Source organism: Panthera uncia, chromosome C2, assembly GCF_023721935.1.
Source record: "Panthera uncia isolate 11264 chromosome C2, Puncia_PCG_1.0, whole genome shotgun sequence".
In the NCBI taxonomy this organism is placed as follows: domain Eukaryota; kingdom Metazoa; phylum Chordata; class Mammalia; order Carnivora; family Felidae; genus Panthera; species Panthera uncia.
The window spans coordinates 45,226,809-45,243,602 of NC_064810.1; the positions used below are offsets into that span (position 1 = coordinate 45,226,809).

General features: G+C 34.8%; 1 protein-coding gene across 1 annotated transcript; it reads left to right on the forward strand.

The window, feature by feature from the left end:
• The first annotated feature begins 7,912 nt into the window (after positions 1-7,912).
• Positions 7,913-8,899, forward strand: LOC125920883 (olfactory receptor 5AC2-like). The gene is given in 4 exon segments (XM_049628068.1): positions 7,913-8,445; positions 8,504-8,558; positions 8,560-8,868; positions 8,870-8,899. Coding segments are annotated over 4 exon segments (921 nt in total). The 5' UTR covers positions 7,913-7,918.
• Positions 8,900-16,794: the final 7,895 nt, after the last annotated feature.

The window sequence follows — 16,794 nt, forward strand, 5'->3', positions numbered from 1 at the left end:
CTAAACTTCCACCTCAAGAAACTAGAAAAGGAAAACAAGATAAATCCAAAACAAGCATAAGAAGAGAAATAACAGAAAGAAGACTAGGCATTAATGAAAGAGAGAACAGAAAAGCAATAGAGAAAACTAGCAAAACCAGGAGTGATTCTTTGAAAAGATAAAAAAGAAAAAGGGCATTTCATTAGTTGGACTGACCAAGAATAAAAGAGAAGTTTTAAAAAACTAAGATCAGAATATAGTCAATGATATTGTAAGATAGATGTAACAAGACAGATGGTAGCTACATTTGTGGTAAACATTGTATGACATGAGAAGACAGGATTCAGTAGGCAGAGAGGGAAAGATTAGGGCCTGAGGTCCCTGGGTGGGGAAAAACACCTATTTTGGAACAATGCTGGGAGTGTCTGACCACAGCAAGCCCCTCAGGCACAGGGTTCCTCTTAAGAATGTAAGAGACCCCAACTACTCCCCCTCAGGTTTCCCCTCAGGAATTTGAGGAAAGACCTAAGTATGGGCATAGACTACCCCTCATACAATGGAAATGTGCCAATCAGGAATGGACAAACCAGCACCTAGAGCTATCAAGCCCATAAGGGTAAAACCTGAGATAGAACAAGGTGGGGAGAGGTGACCAGAACCTTATAAAACAAGGACCCTTGCCTATAGTCCTCGGGCATTCACTTTCAAATGTCCCCTCTCTGTAAAGAGAGGTTTGCTACTATTCTTCCTTTCTGATCTTATACTCTAATAAACTTTTGCCCGATGCTCATTTTGTGTCCACCTCTTCATTCTTTGAAGTGAGACAACAAATCCCAGGTATTGTGGTAAAAAACCCTTCAACAAGTAGCATAATGTATAAACTTGACAAATCACTAAGTTGTACACTTGAAACTAATTTAATATTGTGTGTCAACTATACTCGTTAAAAAAAAGAAAATACACATTGCAAATACATAGTTATATACAAAAAAGAATATGTATTTGAGAGAAAGAATAAGAAATCAAGATAAATTACAAATATTGATATTATATCTTTGTGGGAGACAGAATAATGGCCACCAAAGATATTCACAACCCAATCTCAGTAATATATGAATATGTTTCCTTATAAGGCTAATGGTCTTTGCAGATGTGATTAAGGAGACAGACTCTGAAATGGAGAGATTATCCAGAATTACCCAGGGAGCCCAATCTACTTACATAAATTCCTAAAATCAGAGAGACTTTCTTGGATCTGGTCAGTGAAAGAGATGTGAAAATTGAAAAGTAGTTGGTCATTTGCTATACTGCTGGCTTTGAAGATGGAGGGAAGGGACCATGAGCCAAGGAATGCAGGTAGACTTCAGAAGCTGGAAAAGGCAAGGAAACAGATTCTCCCCTAGCACTTCCAGAAGGCACCAGAGATGACACCTTGATTTTATCCCAGTGATACTGACTTTGTACTTCTGACATCCAGAACCATAAGACAATACATTTTGTATTGTATAAGCCACCAAGTTTGTGATAATACTACAGGAACAACAGAAAACGAGTCATTCTCCTCATATAACAATGATTTTGTAATGTCATTTTTTATAGAAAGAATAGAAAGATAATAAAATCTTTCTTCTAGCAAAATAACTACAACAGCAGCAACAACAACAAAACTAAGATCAGTTATCAAGAAGGGGATATTGAAAGAGCAGACCTAGGCCGGCAGACTCCATCTGGTTCTGTATCCTCCATCTTGAGTGACTATGTCCCCGACATGGCCGAAGAAAGAAGTTCCCACTCAAACCTTAGACCACACCTCCTCCCCTTGAGTACCCGATCAAACCAATCAAACCACACCCAGCAACCTGCTTGACAGGACTCTGACCTTTCCCCAGCCAATCGGCTAGCAAGCCAATCAGCTGAGGCCACGACCCTTCCCCAGCCAATCAGCTGAGTCCATGACCCTTCCCCAGCCAATCGGCTAAGGCCATGATCCCTATAAACCTTTGAAACCCATGCTCTCTCTCTCCGGTATCTCACCACTGCATCAGTGCAGGTAGGGGATTGAGCTCGAGCTAGCTCAAATAAAGGCTCTTTGCTTTTGCATTGGACTCAGCTCCCTGGTGGTCTCTGGGGATCACGAATTCTGGGTATAACAATATCACTATAGACCATCCAGAAATAAAAACAATTATAGAGGAATACTATAACAACTCCATACCTGCGGGTTTGGCTTTCAGCTTTGTCCAGCAAAGCCAAGGTGGGGCAGAAAGGATTACTCAAGACTCCACAAGTCAAGAGAGTTGAGAGAGAGGCTAAGGGAAGTCTCCCCAAGCTGCTCTCAAGCTCCTGTATTTATTAGGCATACAGTATAGTGAAAACATTGCATAACATCAGTGGCCACCTGTCAGTACGAAGATATAGAAAGAGTGCAAAAAAACAAGGCATTCCCAAGACTACAAAAGAGCAACTGCAGAAAGCAGGGTGGAGAACAAGATAAGATATTCCACAGATAACGTGGTCTAAGGAATTCATGAGCACAGGCATAAATATGCATTAACTAGATAATGGTCAGCTGTTTTCAGCATGGCCAGAAAGCAGTGTAATGTGTTCCCTATAATCTCCTTAACTAGGACATAGGTATTTGATTTGCCACACATACCAATAAATTAGATAATTTAGAGGAAATGGATAAATTCCTAGGAAGTAACAAACTACCAAAACTAACTCCAGAAAAAATAGAAAACCTGAATAAACCTTAGCAAGAGAATGAGTTGGTAACTTTAAAACTTTCCACAAAGAAAAGATCAGATGACTTCACTGGTGAATTCTACCATGTAGTTAAAGAAAAATTAATACTGATTTCCCACAAATTCTTCAAAATATAGAAGAAGAGGAAACATTTTCCAACTCATTCTATAGGGCCAGTACTATAGACTGAATGTTTGTGTACCCCAATGTGTGTTTTCATACGTTAAAATCAAATTCTCAAGGTGATGGAATTTGGAGGTGGGGCTTTCTGGAGGCAATTAGGATTTGATGAGGCTATAAGGGTGGAGCCCTTGTGAATGGGATTAGTACCATTCAAAGAGTCACAAGAGAGCTTGCTTCCTCTCTCTGCTTTTCACTTTGTGAGGATACAACTAGAAGTCAGAGGTCTGCAACCAGAAAGGGCTGCTACCAGGACTCAACTATGCTGGACTCACCTGTGATCTTGGGCTTCTCAGAAATGTGAGAAATAAATTTCTGTTGTTTGTATACCACCCAGTCTATGGCTTGCTTATAGTAACCAAAACTGACGATGACAACCAGTACTATCCTGATAACAAAAGCAAAGACATCACAAGAAAACTAAAAATACCTATGATCTTATAATTAGGCAAATCAAAGAAATAAAAGTCACCCAGACTGGAAAGAAAGAAAGAAGGAAAACTGTATTTCTAGATGACATGATCTTTTATTTAGAAAATCCTAAGGCATCTACAACAAATAGAACAAATAGAACTTATAAATGAATTCAGCATTGTTGCAGGATACAATATACAAATCCATTGTATCTCTATGCACTAGCAATTAGCAATCAAAAAATAAAATTAAGAAAATCATTCTGTTTATAATAGCATCAAAAGAAATTGAAACATATGTCCAAACAAAAACTCTTGTACATGAATGTTTATAGTAGCATTATTCATAAGAGCCAGAAAGTGGTTGGGGTACCTGCGTGGCTCAGTCGGTTAAGTGTCTGACTTCAGCTCAGGTCATGATCTCACAGTTCGTGAGTTTGAGCCCTGCGTGGGTCTCTGTCCCGGCAGGTTGGAGTTTGGAGCCTGCTTCAGATTCTGTGTCTCCCTCTCTCTCTGCCCTTTCCCTATCTGCGTTCTGTCTCTCTCTCAAAAATAAACAAGTATTAAATAAAATGAAAAAAAAAAAAAAAAAAAAAAGGCCAGAAAGTGGAAACCCATGTCCATCAACTGATGAATAAATAAACAAAATGTTGCATAGCCATACAATGGAGTATTGTTCGTAATGTAGAGGAATAAAGTGCTGTTACATGCTACAATATAAAAACCTTATAAGACACTATGTTAAGTGAAAGAAGTCAGTAAAATCACATATTATATGATACTATTTTTACTAAATGTCAAGAACAGGTAAATCTATAGACAGAAGGTAGAGCAGTGGTTGCCTATGACTGAAGGAGGGAGAATTGGGGCTTGACTATTAATAGGTTGAGGTATAACTGGTATAATTCAACTATGACTGGGGGTGAAATAACACAAGATCTTGATTTCAAACTTGGACATGGTAAGGTACTCTAAGGTATCTTTGAGACTTCCAAAGGAACATGTAAAGTAAGTATTTGGATGATGGTATCATTAAGAGAAACAAGAGAAAGGAAAACAAATATTACCTAAAGCCTGTTAATTGATATTCTGTATAGATGTCCCACAGTGGTCCCTGTGGATTACAAAGGCAGGTTTTAATTGTTACAGCTAGTTGTAGGGGTGAAATGATGATTAACTCACCAAACCCAGTAGAATGAATATCATTTCATCCTACAGAGAATCCTTTGGAAGCATAGGGGAACTATTTTTCCTTCCTCTTCCTTTGTTTTTTAAATAACAAGTTTGAAAATAGAAGTAATATATATTATCTTCATTCATTTTGGAGTTACTGATGAGAATCAGTGTGCCAGCAATCACAGCCTCATTTCTGCATTTTCTACATTGCTTCTAGAAAACTATCACTGACTAAATTTCCAATATATGGGAACTGGGTGAGAGTACAGTGATTTATACATTTTCCATATTTCAAATTGTCTTTGGATAACCAAATATCTATGTAAGATATCTATGTAAGAACTTAAAATTCTAGTGAGGCATTGAGATTTTTCTCACTCAGTGATCAAAATTTGATGAATGGGAGAGGATGACTAACTGTACAGGAGACATATTTATCACAAAAATTCATAATTAATTAATAGAAAAATGAAGTATATGGGAAAAATTAAAATACTCTTGAGAAGAATGATTCAACAGTTTTAAGTTACATTTTATAATGCAGAGAGTTTAGATTTGAGACAGACATGTAGTTTGTATCTACATTTATAATTTTGCAGAATCAAGATAATTCTAAACTTGAGTTTAATGGCTGGTCTTTAATACATAGCTCTTAAAATTTCATGGAATCATGAGAAAACAAGGGCTGTAATATAGCCCTTATATTACATACTATACTATATATATATATATATATATATATATATATATATATATATATATAGCTAGCACTATCTCCTTTATTCTAATGTGATGTTTTTTTCACATTCCTCTTAAGGAAAAAAAAATTCCCAAAGCTTGTCATGTCTTGCCTTAATTATGCTGAATCAATGAAGTGACATTAGAAATATCTATTATTTGGTGATTTGGGTTGTAAATAAAGCAAGGCCACTTTAGGACAAAGTTTTCACTTTGGAAATAAAATGACATTTCCTTAAAATTCACATAGTTGATTTTTAGCAAATGAACTCCAGTGAATCCTTTTAGGTATATATGTTATAAAAGGGATCCTTGTGGTATGTGTTTAGTAATTTAAACTTATTAATTTTTTTAGCTTAGCAAAGATGGAGAATAACAACTTGTCATTCTCCCCCTTGGTTAAACAAGCCCATTTTTTTAAATGCATTCTCATTTAACATCTTTATGTATTATAAATGTCAAGAGGTATGGATATAAAATTGTAAAATTGATTTTTAAATGAGTAAGCTACTATTATTCCAACTGTTATTATTATGGTAAATATATTTTTGTTTCTCTTTCAAGCAAGGTTACCCATTCACTCTAAAATATTTGGAAAATTCTATTCTTGATTTCCTTCAGATGTCATTTTAAAGTCATAGAAGAAAATCAATCTTGTTACTTCATGAAAATATCAGATATTATATTCAGAGTAGCAGAAAAACCTATAAAACCCTTAGGAATAAATTAGATAAGAAAAGTACTGAAACTGTATAAACAATAAAAATGACTCCTATACTTAGACACCATCTTTAACAATTTCAATACCTTTGACTATTTCAAAAAATCATTCTTGCTCTTAATAGTCAAAAGTCTATTACCAAATATTAACATGGAAAGCATCCTTAAGAATTAAAGATAACTCATAAATATTTCAAAGAAATATTTACAGATTATTTATTCCTAATTTTACATTGAGTTTTCAGTGCCAAATACTCTTCTTTCAAGGTTACAATAGCATTTTCTTTTTTTTTTTTATTAACATACTTGTGACCATCCTTTTATATATATTTCTAGGCACACACATGCACACAGACACACAAATGCAAACACACACACACACACACACAACAAAATTATATAGAAAAGGGCTTATGATACATATCATGTTTTTGTCATGAACTTTGGTGTGTGTGTGGGGGTTGTGATGAAGTATCTCTCTCTTCTGTTTTCTCTATTCCTAATGCTACATCTACTTCTGCACAGAAAAATCTATGTTAGAAAGTTGGTATATTTCGGGCTGCCTGGGTGTCTCAGTCAGTTAGGTGTCTGACTTCGGCTCAGGTCATGATTTCAAGGTTTGTGGTTGGAGCCCCATGTCAGGCTCTGTGTTGACAGCTCAGAGCCTGGAGCCTGCTTCCAATTCTGTGTCTCCCTCTCTCTCTGGCCCTCCCCTACCCATGCTCTGTCTCACTTTCTCTCTTGAAAATGAATGAACATTAAAAAAATTTTTTTAAGAAAGTTGGTATATTTATCCACATGCATATCATATTTATTTATATGCATAAATTTTTAAAAATTTTATATACATAATTTTTTAAATTATATAAATGGGTCCATAAAATTTAAATTTCTTTATATTTTGATTCCCTCGCTTAATACATTAATAAAAGCTTCCATTGTTAACTGGTACAGCTCAAACACATTTCTTTTATGTTTGAATAGTGCTCCACAGTAAGACTGCACTATAATTTATTCAACTATTCAATTTGTTTTTTTTTAGTTGGGAGTTGTCTTTGTTTCCAGTCCTTGTCTTCATGTACTAAAACATTAAGTACAATGTTTGTACTTTATTCTTGTATGCGAATGATATTATTTCTAGAATATATACCCATGACAAAGACTGGTGATCAAAGTTTATATAAGTTTCTAATTTTGACAGATAATGTCACATATAAAAGGCTGTTACAATTTACATTTTCACCAGTTATAGTAGGAAATGCTTCCTTTCTCACTTTCCTGTCATCAGATATTATCTCTCATTTTGCTTCGTAGCTTATCTCCTTTCTAACTAGTGAAAATGATGTATCAATTTAAATAATATTTCTAATTTTATGGAGGATGAGCATTGCTTCATATATTTATCAGTCACGTTGACTTACTCTTCCGTAAACAGGTCTGCTCATATTTTCTTCCCATTAGTTCCACTGGGTTATTTAACTTGCATGAACCTAGCCGTAAGAGGTTGTGTGTGTGTACGTGTGTGTTTTATATGTATTAAACCCATGTATGCAGAATATGTTCCAAACATTTTCCCAACATATTTTTGTCCTTTCCCTTTGTTTATGGATTTTTCTTTGCAATAAAATTACATGGTTATACCTATGTTAAATTGATAGTCTATTTCTCTCCCTCATGCAATGGTTTTGGCAATGGTATTTCTTCCACTTGCAATATCCCTTCACGTGGTTTTAATATTGCCTCAAACTTTGCTTTTATTTCAGGTTTTTCCAATTTTAGGATCAGATACTTAAAGAATTTGTAAACAGATTTACTACAGGCTAAAAGTTAAACTTTAAAAACTATTAATTAAATGGAAAACAACAGTAAGGTACAATTTAATGTGCAAATAAAATGCCACTACTTTATGTTACCTTTAGTGATTGTCTTTGATACAAATTTTCTCATTACCGTGGTCAAGTGTGGACATGTCAGAAGGAAACAAGACTCTGGTCACTGAGTTTGTTCTCACAGGACTTACAGAGAGATCATGGCTGCAGTTCCTCTTTGTCCTCATGTTCTTGGTCATCTACACCGTCACCATGGTGGGCAACGTTGGACTGATGGCTCTTATTTGGAAGGATGCCCATCTTTACATGCCTATGTACTTGTTCCTTGGTGGTTTAGCCTTTGCCGATGCTTGTACTTCAACCTCTGTAACTCCAAAGATGCTAGTCAATTTCTTAGACAAGACTGCAATGATATCCTTAGCAGAGTGCATCACCCAATTTTACTTTTTTGCTTCCAGTGCAACTACAGAATGTTTCCTTCTGGTAGTGATGGCCTATGACCGCTATGTAGCCATATGTAACCCCTTGCTTTATCCAGTGATAATGTCCAACAGACTCTGTACTCAGTTGATAATTATTTCATATGCAATCAGTTTTCTGCATCCCCTGATTCACATGAGTTTGTTATTAAGATTAACTTTCTGCAGGTCTAACATTATTATAATGTTAGAATATTATTCTATGTATAGAATGTATAGAATATACATTATTATAACGTATTAGAATAATACATTATTTCTACTGTGAAATTTTACAACTATTCCAAATTTCATCTATTTGACCCATCTATTAATGCACTAATGATATTTATTTTTGCAGCTTTAATACAAATATCCACTTTAATGACCATCATAATCTCTTATCCTCATGTGCTCTTCGACATTCTGAAAAAGAAGTCTGAAAAGGGCAGAAGCAAAGCCTTCTCTACATGCAGTGCCCACTTGCTCTCTGTCTCATTGTACTGTGGCACTCTCATCTTCACGTATGTGCGTCCTGCATCCAGTCTAGCCGAAGATCAGGACAAATTGTATTCCCTATTTTACACTATTATAATTCCCCTGCTAAACCCATTTATTTACAGCTTGAGAAAATAAAGAGGCTATAGGTGCCTTGAGATGAGCTACAAAGAAGTAAATAGCTGTCAAGGGAAATTTCAAATTGTTTCTGTTCTCACCCTTTGCATAAACGAGTTCTTAAATCTTACAGATTAGCTATGGTTCTGCCCTTTTACTAAAGAGCTAGTGGTCAGGGTGGTCGCTAAGCAATGGGTGAAGGAACCCAGCTTCACACAATGTTTACTTGGATATACGTCCAATTAAAGTTATTACGTCAGTTGAAATGACTCCTACTACTAATTGTTGATTTATTTAAAAATATTGTAATTCCTTTTAATCTGAACATTTAGTCTTTGAAAATTTGATATCTGCAAGGGACTCCTCCCCTAAATTCCACTTAATAATTGACAGTAACTGAGGCTGGTGTGTAAGTGGGAGTCATTTAGTTCATGACTGATCCTAGCTCTCTGAGCTCGACCTGCATGTTAATAAGGCTCTGTGATGTTTTACCACATCATGATAAAATGATAAAAACTTAGATTCTTGGAAGAAAAATGTTTCCGAAATAAAGGGGAGGAAAATTAATAAAAATGAAGAGTTTGAAAAAATTGGTGCATTTTAATAACAACAGTTAAAAAAAAAAGTTGGCTTGAATTAAATAATGGAACATCAAGATTTTAATTTCCCATATCTAGAAGCCCACATACTAACTTTCATACAGGAAGGGCAATATAATATAATGGTATTTTGGAATTGGCAGATTTGGAAATATCTCAAGACATAGCTTTCTTAGATATTACAGATCTCCTGTACTCTATTTACATGACTATTTTGTTAGCAATAGTAAATTGGTAAACATTTGCATAGAGATTGCTTTGCTCTCCTACACTAGGTAGATGGCAAAGCGGAGGGCAAGGATGAGAAACTGGTTAAGCATATATGGATGCAGGCAAAAAATTGAGCTAGTGGTCCTTTTTCTTTAAGTGTATTTATTTATTTATTTTTGAGAGAGAGAGAGAGAGAGAGAGAGAGAGAGAGAGAGAGAGAGAGGGAGATACAGAGACAGAGAGACAGAGAAAGAGAGGGCACGCATATGGGGAGGGGCAGAGAGAAGCAGAGATAATCCCAAGTAGGCTCCCCGCTGTCAGAGCAGAGTCCAACACTGGGCTGGAACTCACAAACTGTGTGATCATGACCTGAGCCAAAATCAAGAGTCATATGCTTACCTGACTGAGCCAACCAGGCACCCCTAGACTAATTTATTTTAGTATACTACAATTGACATAGATTCCTTTTTTTCTTTTCGTTTCTTTTTCTTTCCTTTCTTTTCTTTTCTTTTCTTTCTTTTTTTTTGGCGAGGACTTAATTATGTTCCTTGAGCAATCTGTTTGTTCAAGCACTGTGTTTTAAAAAAAAGAATTCATAGGAAATAAAAATTAAATTCAAGTTGTTGAAGCAGGAGTGAAAATGGTCCTCTTGTTGAAGTATTTTAAAAGTTATATTTAGGGTTTTTTTTTCTTTAATTCCAACAAACATCAAAATACTTATCTAAAATGAAGACAGTATGCATCATAAATTTATCAATCATTTGACTTATGAATATAAATGAAAATATTCAATTCATTTTAATAGGCTTACAATTTTATTGCCATAGGTTCCCATTAGAAATGGCTTTTTAAAATGTTAGACAACTGAATGCATTCTTTTGAAAAGTTCTATTGACTGCAGAAAACTGTGGTTAATTTTACTGTTTTGGTGGCTAACAATGACACAGGATTTTTTTAAAAAAATTTTAATGTTTATTTACTTTTTGAGAGAGACAGAGAGAGAGTGAGTGGGGCAGGGGCAGAGAGAGGGAGACACAGAATCCAAAGGAGGCTCCAGGCTCTGAGCTGTCAACACAGAGCCCGACATGGGGCTTGAACTCACAACCCGTGAGATAATGACCTGAGCTGAAGTCAGATGCTCAACCAACTAAGCCACACAGGCAACCACCCTGCCCTGCCACCTTTTTTTTTTTTTTTTTTTTAATATCTAATGTGGATATTTTTAATTTATAGGTTAGGATTGATTTTTGCATTACATTTTCCTTACTTTTGATTAGGGCCCTGTTCCAATAATTTACCATTATGTTCTGTTACAATTTTTTAAATTTTTGTTATCATTTTGACAAAAATAAATGTTTCCATGCATATATGTCTCGACAGTTGTTTTGTTTGTTTGTTTTATTTTTTTGCTTTTTTGTTTTTTACTTTGAGGGCATGGCACTTACATAATGTTTCTAATTTCTGCAATGATATTTCATGACAGAATTATTAAAGGTAGAACCAATTATTAAAACCTTGTTAATCTTTTAGTATATGTAATGCTAACAAATGAAGACTTTGTTTTGTAACCACAGTGAAATTATTATACATGACAGAATTAATTGCTTAACATTATTTAATATCAATCTGTGTTCCGTATTCCCAATTTGTATCAAAAATTTGTTGTTTCTTTGTTTGAATCAGGATTTAAACAAAGTATATCTATTGCATTTTGATGATGGTTCTTAAATTTCTTTTCATCTATAATAGTTTTCTCTTCCTCCTTTTTTCATGTCATTTATCTGTTGAATAAACTGGTTTATTTTCTATAGAATTTTTCACATTTTGGATCTGGCTGATAGTATCTTTGTGATAAAGGTAATGTATACTTAGAGAACTGATGATAGAATTAGATCTACAAGCTTACTTAAATCCAGAACATATTAATTTTATTAGCTGTGGATGGCCTATTGTGTGTTATTAAGAATAAAATTTATGATTTTATTTTTAATAAAACTATTGACTTCATCCATATTTTAAAATTTACTTATCTAGAACTAGGCAAAGACTCACATAATGGTTTTTACATTTATGGGTTTGGAAGGTTACTTCCCTTTTATCATTTTTTTTTCTCACTTAGGAAAATGTAGGTTAGCTAATAATTTTTCTATTTTGTAGGTATTTTAAAAGAATTAGCTTATAATTTTAAAAATTACATCTAAATTTGTTTGCTCTTATCTAATTCTTTACTTTCTCCTAGTTTTAAATTTTTTCCATTGGCTCTCCTTTCTTGTAATATTTTGGTTTCTTCTAGATTTTATATCCATAGTTGAATTTATTGATTTCATTTTAGCTTTATTTTTGATATGGTCTGTATTCTTTTTTTTTAATTCTTTTTTTTAAAATATTTATTATTCTTGAGAGACAAAGAGACAGAGCATGAGCAGGAGAGGAGCAGAGAGAGAGGGAGACACAGAATCCGAAGCAGGCTCCAGGCTCTGAGCTGTCAGTACAAAGCCCAATGTGGGGCTCTAACCGACAAACCGTGAGATCATGACCTGAGCCAAAGTCAGTTGCTTAACTGACTGAGACACTGAGCCACCCTGAAGTTGTCTGTATTATATTATGGATTTTCTTCCAAATGGAATTTAGTTGCTGAGTGTTTTGCATGTTTCTGGTTTTCTACCTCTTATTGTTCATATGGAATTTCCATTTATGTTAACTTTCTACAGATCCAACATAAAAACACCAGTTCTATTTTGAATTCTTGTTGCCATATAAAATTTCCAAACAGATGAATCTATTAATGCATTGATTCTTTTTGGTTTCTCAGTCTTTATTCAAACTTCACTCCTATGAACAATTAAATTAAGTTTCTTACACCCATGTCATCTTTGGCATACTGAAAAAGAATTATGAAAAAGGCTGAAGTAATGCCTTCTCCACAGCGGTGGCCATTTGCTCACTGTTCTCCTGTTCTCTTACAACACTCTTTTTTTTCAGATTTGTGAGTCTTGAATCTGCCCCAGATGAAGAACAGGGCAAAATGCATCCTTTGTTGTATATTATTGTAATTCTCTACTAAATCTCTTCTTACACATACAGCAAAAGAAACAAATTTAAGGTGGACTAATAAAATGATAAAGGAATACACATTTCTCAAATAAAATGTCCTTACCATTTTTTCAATTTTTCTTTAAATAAGCACAAAACCTAAATGGACATCTTGCACATTGATAATACTCAATGCATTTTTTAGTTAAAAAAATAGAAAATGTGTAAACTTTATATTACTATGTTATAAAAATACGGCTGATGACTTTAAGCAATTGTTAAGTCTTTTAAACACCCAATCTGTCAGAATTTAAGATTTGTTCTTCAGCTATAGGCAAGAGTGAAGCAATGTTTCGGTTGCTTTCACTCTTATATCATCATCTTAGTAGATGATTATTGAATGAGTAAATGCATGAGAGCTCTATTTCCAGTGATAACCCATTCTGGAAACAGTTTGAAGCACGTGCAAAGTCTTCTAAAAGCCTTCCATAAAACCAAACAATTTCCAGCTGCATTATTCTTGCTTTGTAAGACTTTTATACCCAAGAAACTGTTTGGAATTAAATAGCATAAAGTTCATGAGTTTTAAAAACAAAAGTGACTATACACATCATCTTAAAGTATTTCAAGGTAATTACAGTCACCTAAAAAAAAAGTACTTCTAAATAAGTATCCTTCTTGCTGACATTAAAATATTTGTCTAAACATATAGACAAATACATAGCAATACTTTCCACAATAAGTAGAGTTAAAAATTTCTGGTAAGTATGAATTACCCTTTTCATTCTGACAGTATCAGTGAAAAAACCATTATTAGAAGTACTGTTTATACAAAATTAATTTTTTAGTAATTACAAACCACTTGAAAATCTTCAGTGTTTCGAATCAGTCTTGTAATAATGGTGTTTCATTTTAGAGGGACTGATTAAATTAAAACTTTATTATATCCTCCTATCTCCTTGTAATTTTTTTCCTTCCAGCATGGTATCCACTGTAAGCTTTTTGACCTCTTTATTTATATTCTTGTATTTTGGTGAAGAATAAAACAAAAATATTTGTCTAAATAAATGAGCAATGATTTTCTGTTTCTGCTACATTTCTTTCCTGATGTATGATTCTTAGACAATAATTCCTACTCTATTCTGTGTTGCTTAACATACATTTTTACAGAAAATTCTGTATATAAGCTAGCATTGTACTGAAAAATAGTCTATTAAACTCTAAGTGCCTCCTATACCACTGCTTCTACTGAGCCTAAAGTAGGTCTGTGGGCCTACGTGTACAGGTGGTACTACGTGTGGGTACCACCTTGACAACAGTGGATTAGAGAAGTCACATTACGCTTTTCAGTCTACAGGCCTTTCATAGTTTTTCTACTGTTTCTGTTTTTGCCATCTTCATGTACATCCATTCTATGCCTAATGATGTATGGGGTCAGGCCATATGAATATGGTTTCTGTCACCATGAATGCCATGTTCAGTTAAGAATATCTGAGACTATAATATTAATAAGGCCAGCTACTCAAAACTGTACTAAAATTTCTGTTTGGGCCAGATGAGTAGTCATCTTATGATATAAATCAGTGGAACACATACCAGGGGAAATATTATCCATTTGTAATTAAACTGGTAGGAGAATAGGTAATGGGCATTTGGCATGTACGTAATAGGTTATTGAGCATTGGAATTGGGGCTTTATTCAAATTGCAAGGACTCAGAGAAGGTTTTTGAGTGGAGTAATTTGATAAGGGCTAAACTATATTTGAATGCATGATCTAATATTTGGGCATGCACATTGAATGCTAGACAACATTATCAATGAACTGAAGAAATACGAGGCCTTAGCCATCCTATAAAATCTGAGAAAAAGGCAAATTAGGTGATAAATTAAATGTCAATCTACCACCACACTCCATCACTCAAACCAATGGAACGTTGTTTCTATGAATGGCACCATTAAGAAAAAATAGTGTATCAATAGCAGACTGGCCATCTGATTTCACTGGAACAGTTCATTGTACTGAGACAAAATCACAGCAGTTCCATGGAAATATTGTGTGGTAAATTTATACCAATACATTAAATATTAATTAATTCATGTCCTAGGCTATAGGGAGGAGAATAAAGCTCTTTAAGTTGAGGCTGTGTCACTTTCTCACTGATCAAAGGTCTGAAGAAAAAGCATTACAATCTCTGAACATGGAACATAAATGGGTCACTCAGAAGGATATTTTCTTTCTTTTAGTACTTGGGAATATGGCTGCTTCTTACATAGGAAAATCTATCCCATAAATTTCCACCTCTCCAATCTCAGTGATAAGCTAAAAAAAAAAAAAAAAAAAAAATTGGGGGGTGCTGAGTTACAACCAAATCAAGAAAGAAAGTATATTTTCTTCTCCTTCCTACTTTTCTACTTCCATAATCTACTTAAATGCTCCTAGAGCCCAATAACCAAAAAATCCTTAGAATTCCAGGCACAATGGAGAATATACCTGTAAAGCAGTTAGGATCCTCTAGTCAAACATCCTCAATTTTTACAAGTGAGGAGTGTTAATGCTATACCACACAGAATTAACAGAGGCAGTTCCTTATAACTTTTATTCTCACTTGAACATGCGAGGCTTCCTCTTGTACATTCAATAAGCTACTACCTGAGAGGAACAGACATCAGCAATTAACTGAGTTCAAAAGTCAGTTGCAGTCATCAGGCCAGGAGTTGTGTTGTGTGAAATGGCAAAACAAATAAACAGCAGCAAAAATTAAAAGTTGGAACAAAGGCTCTGACGCTGGTTGAGTTAGTATTAAGGCGTTCTGAAGGAGAATGAGGGGAATAAAGCTTCCAGCTGAACTGGAAAAGAAAGCCTCTGTGGCCAAGAGTAAAACATAATGCAATGTTTAAAAGTTACTGCTCTGACGAGGAACCACAGGGCCTTTGGTATTAAATTTGCACAATCCACAAAGTTACCCACACACAGCATAATTTTCCCTTTCCCTGAGTGAATTCACAGTTACTACACAACCAGTATTTCCCAGAGAAAGACTTGGAGCTCAAGAGAACTGAGCCACAAATCCTATTATCTGTCAGAAATTTGGGGTTTTACTATCCCCAACCTACATCAGATTTCTGTTGTATGCTTTACTATGTGTAAGTCAGTGAAAGGATAATTTTGCAATTCTTGTTTGTCATTTTCCTATGACCTGTTCCCATTACTACAGAAAATGTAGTGCTAACCAGTGGGCACTCTCAGGCTTCTACCCTGGTTCCTGAGCCCTTGTCAGCCCCATCACAAAAGTGTGTGTGTGTGCTGCTCACACAGAGGCAAGCATGTCACACAGATTCTGATGGGCCTGGAGAGATGCTGGCAGCTTTGCAGCTGTTTAAGGAGAACTCCTTACATTGGGCCTGGAGAGATGCTGGCAGCTTTGCAGCTGTTTAAGGAGAACTCCTTACATTGCTACACTAACATTAGAAAAACAAAGGGATAAATTCTGGTTTTTTGTTTTTGTTTTTTTTCCTCATCAACATTGCATATGAAAGCCATGATTTTTAACCTTTTAATTTACTATACATTTTGATTTTTAACTTCAGCTCCTAGATTCTGTTGTCAAATAAATAGACTCATTCTCCCTAAAGAATCTATTAGCTACAATGGACCAAAGGTTGGTACAGAGAATGAATGGATAGGTTTTAGGATGAGGAAAGGGATATATAGGCTTAAGAATTTTGATCTTCTAGGAGTGATCATAAGTTATACTTAAGGGTTTAAATGGAATCTCATCCATGGGTGTGCTGATCTCAGTGGTTTGGCATTTTATAAAGATGATTTTGGCCCAAATTCAGATTTTGGTGGGAGAATATATTAGAAAATACGCAGAGCTTATTAAAAGGATATGTGAGTATTCTAGGCAGGAGATGGAGTTTTCTTGAATTTTGAGAAAAGTGGGTGGTTTCAACAGATATTAAAGAGATAAAAGCCATGAGTTTGATAATAGTTCTGATGGGTTCAAGGCGGGAATTCAGTGTCAAGGATGACTCTCAGGTTTCTTTCTTTAAAAACGGGGTAATGATGATGCCATTAACTGAGAATGGGAAGGCAGG